Source organism: Haemaphysalis longicornis, unplaced genomic scaffold (genome assembly GCF_048455015.1).
Source record: "Haemaphysalis longicornis isolate Haplotype H1 unplaced genomic scaffold, Haemaphysalis longicornis Haplotype H1 scaffold_7, whole genome shotgun sequence".
Lineage (NCBI taxonomy): Eukaryota > Metazoa > Arthropoda > Arachnida > Ixodida > Ixodidae > Haemaphysalis > Haemaphysalis longicornis.
In genome coordinates, this window is record NW_027526422.1 from 2,227,246 (window position 1) to 2,243,874 (window position 16,629).

A 16,629-nucleotide genomic window follows, 5' to 3' on the forward strand; every position below is an offset into this window, starting at 1 on the left:
GCCGTACTGCGCTCACTGCTGCCACCCAATGCATTTCAAATTTCCCTCCTTCGCAGTGCTCGCGCGCCCCCTGCCCGAAACTGCGCCAGAGGGACTTCTGTTCTTGTTGTGCTTGCTTTAATTTCGTATGCTGGAGCAGTTTGGCGTCATTTCGAACACGTCATTTTTTTTTTCTTGCGTAGCTGGAGCCTTGCTGCGTTATTTCGAACTTGCCATTTCTTTCTTGCGCGGCCGCTTTTTTCGCATACTATCGTCATAGCCAACCCAGCGAGCGTTCCTAACTACATGAACGCGGGGGCTGCCGGTTACATACAAAGATTTTGCCTTAAATGTACCTGCAGTTTTATTCGCGCTAAACAACAGGGAGATGTGTGACAAGCGCCAGCAGTTAGAGGGGTTTGAACGGTTATGACTATTTAAACCGCGTGGTTTTCGAGGCCTCAGCGTGACTCCCTGACCTCGGCACAGAAGGCTCTACTTGGGTCCGTTATCTCGCTGCGCCCCCTGATTCCGGCAGTCGCATCGACAGTTGGCGAGCTAAGACGACAAGGCGAGCCCATCTGCACATAAAAAAGGATGGCAGCGCGAAGGCGAGGCCACAAAATTCACTGTTCAAGTGCAAAATAAAATTTTCTGTCGAAGGCTAGCGAGCGTTCTGTGTGACTCTTTCTTCGTCCGCATCCCGTTTTGGTTGGCGAAATGTATCCAAGTGGCAACCAACTAGCCCAAATTAGTGAGCACAACCGGCCTGGTGTGCCTCCCTCCCCCGCCCCCTCTTTTTTTCTTATTCGGCAATGAAACCCTTCGCAGCATGTGCAGCCGTTTCTGTACGCGTATGCCCGAAGAAAGAGACCGGGTAGAAAGGGTGCAGTGCAACCTCATCTGACGCTGACTTGGGGATTTGCGTAGTGCCACCTTGCACCAGCGCTGGTTTCGGAAGAGAGGCTTATCTCCGTCAAGGCACATCTGCGGCGTCGAGATCTGCCCCTCAAACGCGCACCCTCCGCGTTACGACACCGACGACGGGAGCGCGAAAGGTTTCCCGCTGTGAGTGCTCTCTGGCGGCCGAGACATGGAGGCAGGGAAGAAGCCAGCCATCAATTGGATTAGTCGGCCGGAAGAAGGATTACGCTTTCGGCCGGCTGTAGCTGGTTACCGGCATCGCTCCCTTTTGCCGGCACGGCCAGCTCGCTTGCGACGTGCTTTTAGCGACGCCGTGTCAGCCGCTTTTATTGCGCCCCATTGGGGCGCAAATGAAGCGAACGCCAGCGTGCAGCAGGGAGCCGCCGTGTGGCCCGATTCCGGTCCGGTTGCAGCGGGCGGCGGAGCAGCTCGCTGCCTCGGGAGGCCTCGGAGCGAGCGAGAGCTGACGAGGCCCCCTCCGCTCCTGCTGTCTTGCGTTACCCGCCTCGTGTGCTTGTGTTTCTAGCTCTCGGCGGGAGTGGAGAAGTGCTGCGGGCGAGGTGCTTTGGCCCTGCCTGAGGTGCTCTGCCTGAGGTGCTTTGGCCCCACAGCGACGTTATTGGGAGACGGCGGCCGTGTTGTCAGATTGGCCTAGAGCACACGCGCAAGTGGGCATTACGTAGAAGCGAAGCAAAAAGCTACGGGGCGAGAAGGAGCCCGTGGCGGGCGTGACGGAGCGTGCGACAGGTCCGCCGCTTTCCTTGCGCGAGAGCGCTTCTGCCACGCTGTATCCGTGACGCGGAAAGCTCGCTGTGCCTCTCGAACCACCGAGGGCCCACATGTGCAGTTAACGCAGTCCCGTGCCATCTTCCTAGCTGTCCGAGGAACGAGGCTACCACCAAGGAAGCGCTCTACCTTCGCTATTCCCCTAGAAATAAGCCATTGGTGGGTGCTCGCAGCAAAAAGGGCGATTCATGCATTCACCGCCGAAAGAAAGGAGTAGCGATGCAACATAAAACACCCATATTGCAGCTTGACGACGCCATGGTCTCCGTGGAAACAGTTTGGCAGCTTTTCGAAATTGAAAGAAGTACCGATAAAACAAGAAAAAAAACTTAGAGGGGCAGATACTACAAAGTTTATGCGATCTAAAAATTCGATGGCAGCGAGGAGACGATGGGGAAGAGGTGGTATTTCACATTCGCTCAGTCATACAAGAGAAGTTCAGATGAACAGAGAGGGGAATACAGCATTTAGAGAGTGGGGCAACTGAGGTGTGTACAGATAGAGAGCTAATGTTGGAGAAACTGAATTGGAAAAAAGCCGAAGGAAATGTTCCTGCTAATACGGCAACAGGGTCGGATGAAATTCCTATACGGCTGGTCAACCTACTGGGCCCAAAAAGCAAAGCACAGCTGATTCGAGCAAACCAAAAAGTGATGAAAACTGGGCAAGTACCGGGCGATTGGCATAAGAACAGGATGAAGCTGATCTATAAAGGTGAAGACAGGGCTAATGCCAACTTGTACAGGCCCGTTACAGTTACTTCAGTGGCATACAGGCTAAAAATGCAAGCCATAAAAGCGTAACTACAAGCGTGGATAGAGGGTAGGCATACTGGGAGAACTACAAAACGATTCAGACGAGAGGTGCCTAGACGACAATTTAATTATCCTAACAGAATGGATAGAGTTGTCAATGGCTCAAAAGCGACCACTACGGATAGTATTTCTGGATATAGAGGGAGCCTACGACAATGTAGATAGAGGACTTCTATGGAGCCAACTTGAGAGGGAGGGATTAGGCCAGGAATTTATACGGCTGCTACAGGGAATTTACAATGAGAGCGAGGTGAAAATTACCTGGGAGGACCAAAAGTGCATGGAACCGGTAGTCACAAATAGAGGCTTAAAGCAGGTTTGTCCTCTGTCGCCATTGCTGTTCATGCTGTACATGGCTAGACTAGAAGGAAAGCTTGAAGGCAGTAAAATAGGTTTCAATCTGTGTTATAGCCGCAAATGACAGGAAATGTAACAACATATCCCGGGACTGATATATGTGACATAGTTCTTCTAGCCGATAGCTAACATTGTCTGCAACGGCGCACAAATATATGCGGGAAAGACGCTACTGAACTAGGGTTAGACTTTAGCACAGCAAAGTCTGGACTTCTGGTTTTTAATGACGATGCCTGTAACGAACCGGTATTCGTTCAACAAACAACAATACCGTGGGTAACAAGATACAAATATCTGGGCATATGGATAAACGAAGGTCAGGCCTATCTAAAAACTCATGAGTAGCATTTAAGAATGAAGGTAAAAGGAAGTGCGTCTATCATGAAGCACAGAGAACTATGGGGATAGTATGACAAATATGAAGTTGTGAGAGGAATCTGGAACGGGGTAATGGTACCGGCACTCACCTTTTCAAACGCAGTAGTGCGTGTCAAATCATAGATTCAATTAGGGCTACAAGTAAATCAGAGGGCGGTAGGTCGATTGGCATATATTGGGAGCACACAGCATCGACAAATGAGGCAGTGCAGGGAAACAAGGGATGGGCCTCCTTTGAAGAGAGAGAAGCACAGAGCAAAATATGTTTTTAAAGGAGCCATGAAGAGAAAATACAACTTCGTTTAATTTGAAAGAACTAAGATTCAGTATCCCACTCAGCTCCATTACAGCCACAAAAGATGTTTTTTTTAACAAAAAAAAGCAAGAAGTATTTAAAAACTTTCAAATTTTGCGCCACAGTGACGTGTTATGAGCAAGAATGACGTCATACGGGCCAACAATAAAACATCATTTTCAGTGCGTCAACTGCACATTAGCATTCAAGTGATGCGGTCAAATGAAACTAGAGGCCCCATTACAGACGTCCAGTCATGTGTCGTCGCGACAGGTCAGTTAGGCGGCTCCCAATCGCATAAACAAGGTTCCGTGACGTCATAGAAAAGTTGCGGGAAATTGGCTAGGGGGTCGCGACTGCTTCGCACGTTTTCTTTCATATCTTCGTTATTTGTTCGAAGATTGAGATGATATTGGTATCATTGTTATCGGGACTAAGCAGTCTTTCTAATAAACCCAACTTGTATTTTGTCTTCATGGCTCCTTTAAGAGCGACTGAGAAATATTGATGAGCAGAGATGGACGGCCAGAGTGTTACGATATCACGAAAAGCGTGGGTACACAGTGGAGGAAAAGAACCAGGAGGCTCGAGACAACGTGTATGAAACCTGGAACCGCAGGGGAAATGACCAAGGCAATAAGAAATGAAGTGAAATAGTCAGAAACAATGGCCTGGAAAAAGAGGATGGATGCAAACCGAACCGGGAGGCGGACGATCACGACGGAAAAGTTTTTTGATAATAACAAAGGGAATGCATTGCTTTTTGAAGCCAGGGCGAGTTGTTTGCGGACAAAAAAATCCCGCCATCTCCACGAAGTGAATGATGATGGGAGGGGCGAAGCTGAAATGCTTATCGGTAAAACCGTGAAACAGACGGCCACACATCATATAAAGACTCGACACGTCAAGCTTTCCACCGCTCCGTTGACAAGTGGTGATTATGTAGGCCTTGTTTGGGACGATGAGAGTCTCCATGGGTAAGTTGGCGAATTCGGTGTGTGACATTTGAGCCACCTTGGTCATCGCCTTCTGCAGAGCGTCTGGTGTCGCGTACCCCCGGTACGTGTCTTCAGCTCGCAGGCGACCAACGACAATCTCTTCTTCTTCCTCTCCTCATTTTTGAGTAGCAACGAATGCATTGAACGTTTCGAGAACTTTTGATCTCTTCGGCCAATCTTTGGTTGGCCAATCCCTAGGGGGATCCTGCCACAATCATCATCATTCCGCCGTGTATGGCAGCAACGAGGGACGTGACAGGGCCCGAGCAAGAGTCTTGAGCTCGCAGGGGACGACCTTGTTGGTTAGCAACGAACGCGTTGAAGGTTATGACCTCTTCGGCCAATCTTTGGTTGGCCAATCCCTAGGGGGATCCTGCCACAATCATCATCAATGTGCCGTGTACAATGTGCCGTGTACGGCCGTGACAGGGCCCGAGCAAGAGGAGCTTCGCCACAAAAACGTTGATTCGCGAACCGATACAGGAAGAACTGTGCGCAGGTTTCCGCAGGATGTTATCCTCAGTGAGGATAACATCCAGCTTTCGGAAGCCCTTGGCTTTAAGGGTAACGGAAAAGTGAATTGGATAGCAGTACGCGTTAGTAAAAGGAGCTTAGAATGTTGGTGGGTAAAGAGCAGAGAAGAATCTGGGAAGACATGCGAACTAAGAAATTACAGAAGCACAAAAATTCCATAAAGGTTTTTTTCCCTTCTTTTTTTGGCGAGGCGATTGTACAGTGGCGTTACGACTAAGGTCGCAGTGCAACGCCACCCCGTTGTAAAAGAGAAGCCGCTAAGCATCACCATCATCAGTTTGTCGAAGACCTGTGCGCCGCCGCTCCGCGCAGCCGCCGAAGTCCCCGGAATGCGCACGCCGCCGCCGCCGCCGCCAGCAGCGCCGTATTAATCCTTTCCTTGAGGGGGGCTGGCTGAGGGCGAATATCCGTAAGAGCGAGGGAACGTGAAAGGAAAATTCGTCATTCTACCGGAAGTTGTCGCTTTTCCCTCTGCACGAAATGCCTCTCTCGGCGGTGCTGTTTGTCGTGAAATAGCCGCGGTCCACCGTGAATGAACGGATGATTTGTACTTTCTGTCTGGAATCACTCATTCTGTTGCTCATGTCGGGGAGATTTCTATGGGAGTTGGTTGTCCCTTCCTTCTTCATCCCCCGTCCGCCCCACTTGTCCTGCCAGTCCTACGAACTTTGCATACGTACCGCAACCTTGTTATCAAGAAATGATAAATGCGTGACTGCCTACCGCATGACGCGCTTGACTCGGAATCCTCGATGCACCCCGGCTTGGGCCGCTGCCACACGAGCGCGACATCTGTCTTGCTCTCTCCGCTTTGTTAGACACTGCCAGCAAGTGAAGTTCCTGTCCAGGCAGCAACCGGTCACCCGTGGCCATCCCTCTCTGTGTCAACAGCCCAACCAACAGCTTTCCCCCCCCCCCCCCCTCTTTCTTCTCCTCCAAAGCGGCGTGGGCAAGAGGACAGGAGCAAACGGAAACTTGAGCCGTTCAAGTCATCTTCGTTATACTGTACTAACGGTGACGAAAAGTTTTTGACTACCTTCACTCTTGATAAAGGCCGGTCCCCTGTCGTACTTATAACGCCGTCATCCAACGGGGATGAAAGTATACGTTGCCAGAAAAAGAAAACACTAACACAAAAGATGCGGTCGCTGAGAAACTAGCAAGAATAAATGCGGATGAAAAAGAACGACCGGGATACGCAAGCCCTTACAAAGTCTGTGTGCCAGCTACTCCCACCACTGGTCGGTTCTCGCAGAGGGACAAGCAAACCGCAGAGATTAGAGGAACGCCGCTAATATCTAAGAATGAAACGAAACAATCAACGCGGGAACAGTGTACAAGCAGCCGCCGCAGCGGCGCGCAAGCTTGAACGTTTAGCGTCATCACGGGAGGAGGGCAGAGTGAGCGGGCGCAGCCGCACGCTGCAGGTTTCAGCAAACCGAGTTTCCAGGTTCATTGAAAGCGCAGTTTGGCTCTCCGAACTGCATGTGGGCCTGGCATTCACAACTCATTAACGTCAGCAATGCGTTACTTAAACGAACACGAGACACACAATTGAAAGGAAATTCTTCAATCCGCATCACTTCAGCTTACCACTGTGGTGGTTAACCACTGTGATAAAGCAGCGTTCCTGAGGGCAGAGCAGCGTCGTGCTGCCTTTCGTGCGCCGGAGGCCAGTTAACTAGAACATTTTGGAAAAACTGTACTGAACTGCTTAATAAAAAAATGTCAATGTCAATTTTGAGAAAAAGAAGACAGAAGAAATGATGAAAGGTACAACAAAAAATATGCCGAAATTCAGAGGGTTGTCTACCAATGCGCAGTATCCTTAAGCCTCTTGCCCTCATTGCGAGTTCTTTGCAGCCAGACTTGGCTTGAGTGTTTTTTTAAGCTCTCTTTTCTTTATTTTCGCCATTGATGTACATTTACACCATTAACCTAATTAGGCTTTGCAATGTCGCCAATTATGAATTTTTCCGCAGGTGAAAGGCCTAGTGCGCTGGTGGCCCATTTCCGCAATTTGATGTTTTCGCCGTTCCTTTCCGGCTTTTGTTGTTGTTGTCCGGTCAAGAAACTGGGCGCCGGTGTAGGAGCAAATAAAAAAATGCGGGAAGCTCACGCTAACACGTAAGACTTGAAGGTAGCGAAGCTGTACGCAACCTTCACACACATCATGACGGTTTAGGTGTACGGTTGCAGCCGATTTGCTTCTTCGTTGCCGCAACGTCCTTTACTCCATAATTGTTGCAATAAGTGTGAGCCTCCTTCATATTTTTGGAAGTGATAATCATTGCACACCACCTTACAGGGGCGTACGCTATGACGTGTCTTGATTGTTCCGAGCAAGTGTTGCACAGTTACGGTGAACGCTGGAGTTTTTTTTTTTCCAATCTTGGCCAACCTCCCTAAGTGGGTATGCTTAGACTTGCGTCGGGGACGCTGGTTGGTCGCCGCAAGGCACGCACACACGAGCGCTCTACATTTTTTGTTTTTCTAACTGCCGGTGGTCGCCGCAATCTCCGCCAATCTCCCTAAGTGGGTATGCTTGGCTTGACAACGTGCGCAGGGTGCGCCGGCGGTCGTCGCGAGGCACGCACACACGAGCGCTCGGAATTTTCTTGGTTTTAACATAAACGTGTTTTATGCCCGGGTACACCAAGATAGATCTCCTTGACGTCATATCCGTCATGGAAGTGACGCCACCAGAAAAAGTGCCATTGACGCGGCGGCAAACCGGTTTCGAGCCTACGAACTCTCTCGCCACAACTGGAGGAACGTGGCCCTCTGCCCACTGCGCTATGAACAGAGACGAGAGCAGATCTACGAACGCGCCTTGTGTCCTTCCCCATGACTCATTCAGATAGTGCTGCCGTCTAGGAGAGGCGAAGCGAAGTAGCGCTTCCTGACGCTAATGAGAGCCGACAGTTGGCGCCTCGGTGACAGCAATTTCGTGCACGGGGGACGCGCGTGAATTAAAGCACCCTCGGCTGTTTTTTGTTTCTTGCGTGTCGGCGTCACTTCGTCTGGTGGGGTCAGGCTCGCGAACCCTTGGCACATGAAGGAGGCTTCTTTACATTCAACTGCTACTGTGGATCGAGGCCCCTTTCACTTTCGTGTTTTGCTGATTCCTGTGAAAGGGGGATCGACCACAATTTTTTTTACTGCCGGCCGGTCGCCGCAATCCTGGCGAATCGCCCCAAGTGGGCATGCCTGGCTTGACAAATGTGCGCAGGGGACGCTTGGCGGCCGTCGCGAGGCACGAACACACGCGCGCTAGGCGTTTTCGCTTTTCGCCGCAATTTGAAAAGCGGCCACCGCGGTCGGCACTAAATCCGCGACCTTTGGCTCAGCAGCACAACGCCATAGCCACTGAGTTACCGCGGCGGGTCACATCTGAAAATGACGGCACGTGAACACGACAGGGGAATACCATCGCGCAGAACGCTGATTGTGAGGAAGCTGCGGCGTGTGCCGGCGTAGCGCTTGCTGGCGTAATTCGTACCGTAAGACGAAGAAACGAAAGCGAAGAAAGAGACGCATGCAAGGTGTAGCAGAAAATGAGGCGGTTGAGTAACTCGTGCCAAACGGCCAAGAAACAAAAGCGATGCAAATGCGATGTTGCTAAGTTCCGCAAAGCGTTCGCTTTGCGGAACTTTGCGGAACATAGAAGCGTGCGGTGCACAGTATGTGCCGGCCGACGCCGCACAGCCGTGCAGCGCGTTGGGCTCGTCTGACACTGGTCAACTGGCATTTACGTGACCCTCCCTGTCGAGTAACACACCGTATTTCACGACACGGTTACTATCAATCCTAAATATCAGCCGCGTACCAGTCCGGTCAGAAAAAGAAAAAAAAAACATTGTGTGCGGACAAAGGTTCCCCGGCGGTATCGTACTCCATCTGTGTAAAGAGACGTCAACCAGGGAAACAAAAAAATATGTGCTGCACTGGGCGACAGCCTTAGCCAACATGGTAACTTTTGTTATAAATCCTGACCGGATACGTCATTGTAGATGTAACAAAAAACACGATACGGCGGAAAATTGAAATATTGGCCGAAATTGTTTAGTTTCTCAGTGAATAAAGCATCGTTTCCTCCCGGACAAGGGCTGAGAGCACTATAACAACCAAATCTTTGGAATGAAACAAACGTGTATTTTGTCTTCATGGCTCCTTTAAGCAACATCTGCTATCATAATTTCTCTGTGTTGCACACATCTTGTGCATTGAACTTAGCGGACGTATGCCCTTAGATAGTTGCAGCTGGAAGTAAACATTTGATTGATCGGATTGCAGCTCACCTGTTTTGACGCATTCAGGAGTCAGGCAGATCCTGGTGGTAGGATCTGCAAGGACATTCGTTATCGGTGAGGTAGTTGCAGCACTTTCATCCGAGACATTTTCAGCAAATTGAAGGGGAAGAGGTCTGTTTTTTTAGGGGTAGACAACCAATTTTTGTGGAGTGCATGTCCTCTAGCTCGTACGGTATACCACCAGCGTTTCACAGGGTAACCGCAAGAAATTTTAAATAAGCAGGAGGGAATAATTTTAATTTCGCACTAAAATTTCTGAAGTCTAAAAGGTGGCGACACGCAGTGTCTAAACGTGACACTACGTTACGTGTCCGAGCAACTCCATCGAAAAACTGCATGACGCATTACTATTGTTTTGGCCGAAGGCAAAGTTTTTAAATACCTCTTTTAATCTCCCGTGCAGGTTAAAAGTGTGCTCACTGTCATGATTTCCAGCATTCGTTTTGGCGGGACACGGACGCATGGCTGGTTAGTCTAAAAATTGACATTTCAAATGTTCCCGGGTGATATCAGCAAAAGCTTCAGGTTTAAGGGACACTGAAGTGAACTTGCCAAGCTCCTGCTCTTGCTTGTCCTGCGCAGACTGGCTCAAATAAACACCCTTTTCATCGTTTATCCGGGCGATAAGGCGGTATTTATTTTATAAAGCCTGAAAGAAGAAAAAACTACCATGCGCGGTTTGCGGCGGCCGCACCAACTAACAACAGTGACGTCAATACAAGGTGCTACGTGACTGTACGATGTCCAAGATTAGAATTCAAACCAGTTTCGGTTTCGGTTCTGTGAAACAACGTGCTTGGCATCCGGCGGTATCGTTGGTTCGGCATTCTCAATATCTCAGTAATCGGCATACCCCGCATCTGCCATGTTATCGGCTGTAATATGCGTCACGTAAGCCTACCAGCGTGGCTTGGAATCGCAACTATCACGAGCCGAGGCGGGTGCAGTGGATGAACGCCATCCGCGTCACTGGAGACGCTCAAGTGCGATGCGCTTTCCCCTCATTTTTGCAGCTTGCCTGGCTCGTGCCTGTATCGTAATACGTGTTCTCGAAACAGGCTAAGGGTCGGCTGATTCGGGACTGTGCCCGAAAGCAGTTGGTGCTTATGGCAACACTACGCCAACGAGAACTCGCCGGCACGTCAGTGTCAGTCTGCACTCGTTCTGAGAACGCGCTCGTGGAGCAATGAACGTTACAGCACAAAAATGGTGTATTCAGTATAGAAAACATTGCCCCAAAACAAATAAATTAACTTCAAAAAAAGAAAGCATGCACTCTCGGGGATTCAAAATCTCGACTTGCAAAACAATATACTTAGTGCTCCAAACAACTTGGAAATGGGCCAGCGATGCCAGGGGCGAAATATTAACTGTATGATGAATAGCCAGTTTACATTTTCATTTAGTTTCAATATTTCAAGCAGCTTAGATGACTATTTCTGTATAGCGCTCGTGCAGTAAGCGTTCCCCAAATTCCCACAATATCTCATGTTAAGCGACTGCATTCCTTCGGCGGAAAAGGGTTCGCAGATGTGGTCGTGCTGCTGACCGCTGTTCTAGTTCACCCAGCGCAAAAAAGTGCTTCCTGCTCCCTAGTTTTACGCTGTACGGTAAAAGTATCAGTTGATTTTATTTCCTTAGAACCTACACTGACTTCGCTGACTCTTCTCCCACCTTGAATTGGCCTTCGATTTTTCTACTGGCGTACCAGTCTTGTGTGAAGCGACTTGGACCTAGAGCTTGATGCAGTCTACAAACTAACAAACTAAAGCACATTCTTCCATTCACAAATGTGTCGTGGCTTAGTTTCAACTGAGCGAACGAATTGCGACGACCCGCCGGCCGCCGGCCGACTAAACGCTTGGCCGACTGATTCTGTCGGAGGGTCGGCGAGCCGTGCAGTAGCGCAGTCAAACCAAGGCATCTTGTTTTGAAGTCAAACGAAACGTCACAGGAAATCGGCAACGAGGATGCAGAGAGGAGGACAGCATTTTCGAATTGATTTTCCTACTGAATAAAGTCGCGTAAACGCAGCGAGAGTGGTCGAAACATGGCCTATGGACTCCAGGTAACAATTTGTGCTAGCAATCCCGCAATGAGGCACTTTAGTGTCCCTTTATAATGATACCCTTCATTCGTGATACAGAAAATACACTCGACAAAAATCGGTTGTCTGTCCGTTTAAACACTTCAAGTGCGGAACAAGTTGAAAGCGCTTTTTGTCTAAGTTATAAATAGCGCTTTTTGGCTCATTTATAAATAACTATGATTTTGTTTAGCCTTCTATCAAAGTTGGCGTTTTCATAACCATCATCACCCCTTCATTTGAAACGCGCAATTTTCGCGGCAATGCGAGACGGTGTTCCTGGCCCCATCTCATTTTGATGTTGCTTTCGAAGCCTTCACCAGTGGGCGAGCGGAGACCGGGGAACATGCGGTCACCGTGGAAGACGAGCCTTTCGGTGACCGGGGCGACGAAGGCGAGGTATGCCAGCACGCAGCAGGCGGCGGCGAGCAGGGCGACGATGGCGGCAAGCGACAAGTCCCTGGCCCGCTGGCCCGCGGACCCGGCCACGGGCTTGACGTCGCTCGTCCGCTGGCGCCCGGCAGCAGCGAAGCTGGCGCACGACTCGTCCTGGGAGGGCTTCTTGCTCGACATCCCGCCGGGCATCGTCGACAGGATGGGCTGCAGGCTGAGCAGGGCGTCCGGCCGGCTCGCGTCCTGGTACTGCGGCGCAAAGGCACACCGCATCTCGCGCCACCTTCTTCGTCTGCTGCCTCCTGGGGCACCTCTGGCGAACATGTAGCTCAACATGTGAGCAGAACGCGGAATAAGGCTCGCACTAAATAGTGCATTCTGAATTCTCTCACCAATCGCGGTTTCCTGGATGCGAATGTATGAAGTTGCTCACTGAGCGACAAAGCCGGCGTCTGTACGAGCAAAAGGGCTCGTAAAGCTCTCATCATCTGCGGCATGCCTGCGACTTTGGAATATACCGCAGAGGTGTACAGAGTCAAAAGATTCCCCGCGATTTTCCTTACATTGGGCATAGCGTTACGCCTTGTCTAACGACGTTAACGGGTATACCCGCAGCTTGACATATAATGAGTATAAAGTTGTGTGGCACGCGGTAAGCTGAACGTTAGGGCTACCTAACGTGCAGCCCAATAAGGATGTCAGCGCAGGCCCGCAGTGGGCCAACGTTTGAGCCCGGGATTTTCCTTTACAGTACTCACATACGGTTACATACCCACAAACAAACCCCGCCTCTCACAGCGGCGTAACGATCCCAAGCGAGCTAGACCTGTCTGCGCGGGGTTATCTACAGCGTAGGCGGCCGCAACATCGGCAGTGGCGAGAATTGGCCGTCCGCGCCAGAAAAAAGCCGCGAATTCCCCTCGGCAAAACTCGGAAAACATTACTCTCAACGCAAAAATGCCAATTTTTTAGCATTCATGACTAATAAGTAATGCTTAGGCGCCCTCGTAGTATATTATAAGGCTTGAGCGTTCTTTACTAATTCTTGTATATCCTGCAGTGTCGCAATATCTAAATTTCCGTAAGAGGGCGGAGGCAAAGAGCCAAACACATGCGCGAAGAATGACGCGTTTCCGCGCTCCTTTTCTCTCTCGAAACCGCTCCGGCAGCGGTGAGGAACCTGCACGAAGGCTACGGAACCGGCTTTGGAGAGGGGGCAAAAGGCGTGCGGGAATGCGTCGTTCTCCTCACATGTGTCCCGCCCTTGATTCCTCCTCCACTCAAGGGTGAAGACGCCTCACTGTTCAACCGTGGATAGGAAGCAAAAGCACGTAGCAATGCAACTCTGTGCTATTTCAGCCCCGTTTAGTTCTCTTACGAAGGCGGCTTCGCGTGAAACTTTACACAGCAATTGCACGAAGCCCTGAGAGGATAGAGAGAGAGAGAGAAAAAAACTTTAATGAAGACCACGGAGGTTAGCCTAGCCTTCGCGCTGGCTTGTTACGCTAGCTCATAGAAGAAAAACAAAAAGAAAAAAGAAAAAAATGTAGAAACAAAAAGATGGCATTGATGCGCCTAAGATGTTTAATCGCGAAACTCTGTCCATTTCTGTTCTCCGGAGAAACTCCAAGAAAGCGTTTTTTTCTTGCTTGATACGCCATACGCTGGTGCCGAAAACCCGCCCATGCTCCCGGTCCCTTCCGTCATGGAGCACGAACGCCAACTTGGGGGGTGCCTGTGCGCCGCCATCGCGAAGACGATCGCCACGCTTGGCGCTCCACCCAAGGAGGATCCCGCTGCCCCCGAGCACCGAATTCGGGGCGGCTGCGTCACCCTCCTCAGCGAGAAGCAGACAGAACTGTGCACCCTGGACGCCAAGATGCAGGCTGAACTAACGGACGACGCCTTTCAAGCCGACAACGGCACAGCATGGGATTACGAGCGCAGCATTTGCCAGATTCGGGCCCGCGTGGAAACCGCCCGATCGTCACCTCCTGCTGTCGCCGGTCCCTCGAGCTCCGCTGCTGGTGAACCCAGTCAAGCACGAGTGGTGAGCCAAACCACGGCTCATCCCTCCGTGCCAGATCCCCGAGTCGCCCTCCCCAAACGGCAGATCGCGCCGTTCTCTAGGGAGCGTCGCGACTGGCAGGGATTCTGGAAACAATTTGACGCGACCATCCATACAAGACAACATTTGACGAAAATCGACTAATTCAAGTACCTCTGCTGGTACATGACCGGCCCCGCTAAGAACGCGATTGAAGGCACCGGGCTGGCAGAAGATGGTTATGACGCTGCGGGCAAGATCCTCGAAGACCGTTTTGGCTGCAGAGACCTATTGATGGCGGATAATGTCGATGCCCTCCTCGCCATAACTCCAGTAAAGACCTCTGCTGACGTCGAGAGGCTGCGGCGCTTGCATGACGAGATCGCCTTTCACCTAAACGCATTGGAGGGACTAGGCGTGGCGCCCGTCTGGTATGCTGCGATAATCCATCGTGACCTGCTAAAGACGTTGCCACGCGACATCGCTCTTATGTACCGGAAACGCATGAAAGAATCGGCAGCAACTAAGGGGACCGATGATGCCAAGAAAGTTCAGGAGATCGTGTAGTATTTCCGAATCCAGGTGGAAATTCGGGAGGAAGGGCACAAGGGCAGCACCGACACTCAGGTTCGACGCCCTCCATCAGCCCGGCAGACCCCGCATGAGTATTTTTTCGTATACCGTCGGCCGCAGCGCTACATGCGGAGTCGTCGCCCACTCCCCATAGGGATTGTTGTCGGCCCATGAGATCGCACAATGCACCGCGAATGTGCCACCCTACCTCCTTCTCCGCCCCTTTTACCAGGCCAGCGATCTCCCTTCCTCCTCTTCAATTAAATTCAAGCGATGTGACCCTCCGTTGGATCGGTCGCCGAAGTCGATTATCGAAGCGATGATCGACGAGTCGATAGCTCGTGGTCTACGGCATAAGATCCAACTCCCCGGTTTTACCCCCAAACCCCGCCTACAAAAGGGACGTCGAGCACCATCTCCACTCCAGAAGTTTTATACAAACTCCTTGGTGCCACCAGACGAGAAGCGATGGTGACTGCAAACAGGCAGACATTGCTTCCGGTGCGGCAAGCAAAATCCTGTTGCACGTGCCTGCCAGACTGCTAGAACCTTGTCCTGCAGCCGCTGTTCGCGCCGGCATCTAACTTCACTGTGCATTGTGGCTCAGCCAGATCCCGTGCACGCTATCAGGTCTGCCCGCTCGTCTGGTCCAGGGGCCCGCCCGCCTGCCCAGACCTTCCCACTCGGCATCCTCGGTGGTCACAGCCTCATCACACGGCCCACTCCAGTTTACCTGAAGACTTGCCGCACGTGCGCGACCTTGAGAACTCTGTTGGACACGGGCAGGCAGCGGACATTCGTTCGGTGGGACGTGTCGCGTGCTCTGGGAACGTGTTGAAGAATCGAAGCTCGTAACCTTCGGCAAAAGCCACACCACAACAGGTCAGAGTGTCAGAGTGTGCAGTTATGGTGGCCAGCCAGAACAAGGACAAACAAGTTACCATCGACGCCCTGGAGGTGCCACGCATCTGCGCAGTTGCGAGCCCTCCGATCACTGATGAAGCGCTCAGAATGATGGACGACTATGGTCTTTTCGAAGACACTCCTCTCGCCTCGGCTTACATGGACGACTATGTCAGTATACTAATTCGATTGGACTACTTGGCAAATCACTTCTGGTCAAATCTTACGGCTAACACCACACCTCACAGCAGTCGAAACGCTTCTAGGCTGGACTGCTGCCCCCAACAATCGCAGAGACTATCCTTCGCCGGAATTCAGCGCTTTGTCCCTGGCCCGTGAGGGGCCCTCGCTCGGCGACACGGCGACAGATGCCAAGCTCTCACCCCTTCAGCACGACGTCAGGAAGAAAAGCATATGATCCGAGTCTCCGCTTATGAAAAACAAGTCAGGACTACATGCCAGCGCGGACGTGCAGAAAGTTACCCTTGCGTCGGTTAGGGTGGTCGGCGATGTAACGAGCAGGCCTGCAGGACCAATGGGACCCTGGACGTAGGGACCAGCCCAGGTTGATCACCTGAAGTCCTTTATGGCTTCAATAAAGTCTATTCCTCCTCCTCCCTGAACACCCCTGACGCCAAAACGGTTGCGTTTTGCGCTGGTGATCCACTACGCACAGCAGTTGCTACATATTTTGTGAGAGACAACTCCAATAATAGGAAAGGCAAAGAAAGGAACTCTACAGACAAGAAGTCTGAGAGTCCTGAAAGTGTTACCTCATCTTTGGTCCCATCTAGTCCCACTGTGTCAAAATTCTAACAAACTAGTTCACCCGTTTAATTTTCTTACGAAGGCGGTTTTGCGTGAAGCTTGAGACAAATTGCGCAAAGCTGTTTTCATCAACGCAGGCTATTTTGATGCCTCGAGACGGCAAGTTGGGCGCGGTTGTGGTTAGAGCCGCCCCTGAATAGTCTATATTCAGTTAGAGTAATCGTGGTTATCTATACTTGGAGGAAGTTGAAAGGGATCACGCTAAGAAACGCTTTTGCTTTTATGCAATAATTTATTGAAAAGGTCTCGTATTCTTTTGCTTTTCCCCCGACTCGGCGTGTTCGCGGGTCCGATACCGTAAACAGAGGTCAAACAAGTTTTGTTGTCGTACATGAACCAGAGGAAAGTTAAACTGGGCGCTTCAATTTTTGCTGCCTTCCCGAAAGTCGTGGTGCTACGGTGCCTGTAAGAGTTACGAGC

General features: G+C 50.9%; 1 protein-coding gene across 1 annotated transcript in view; it reads right to left on the reverse strand.

Moving 5' to 3' along the window:
- The window catches only part of LOC144144302 (neprilysin-1-like), a 205,113-nt gene that overhangs the window by 147,081 nt on the left and 41,403 nt on the right, over positions 1 to 16,629 (reverse strand). Inside the window, exons 3-4 of the mRNA XM_077675682.1 lie at positions 11,822 to 12,107; positions 9,368 to 9,412 (exon numbers count right to left, since the gene is read on the reverse strand). Of these exons, the coding sequence (XP_077531808.1) occupies positions 9,368 to 9,412; positions 11,822 to 12,107 (331 nt within the window). The remainder of the gene's footprint in view (positions 1 to 9,367; positions 9,413 to 11,821; positions 12,108 to 16,629) is intronic.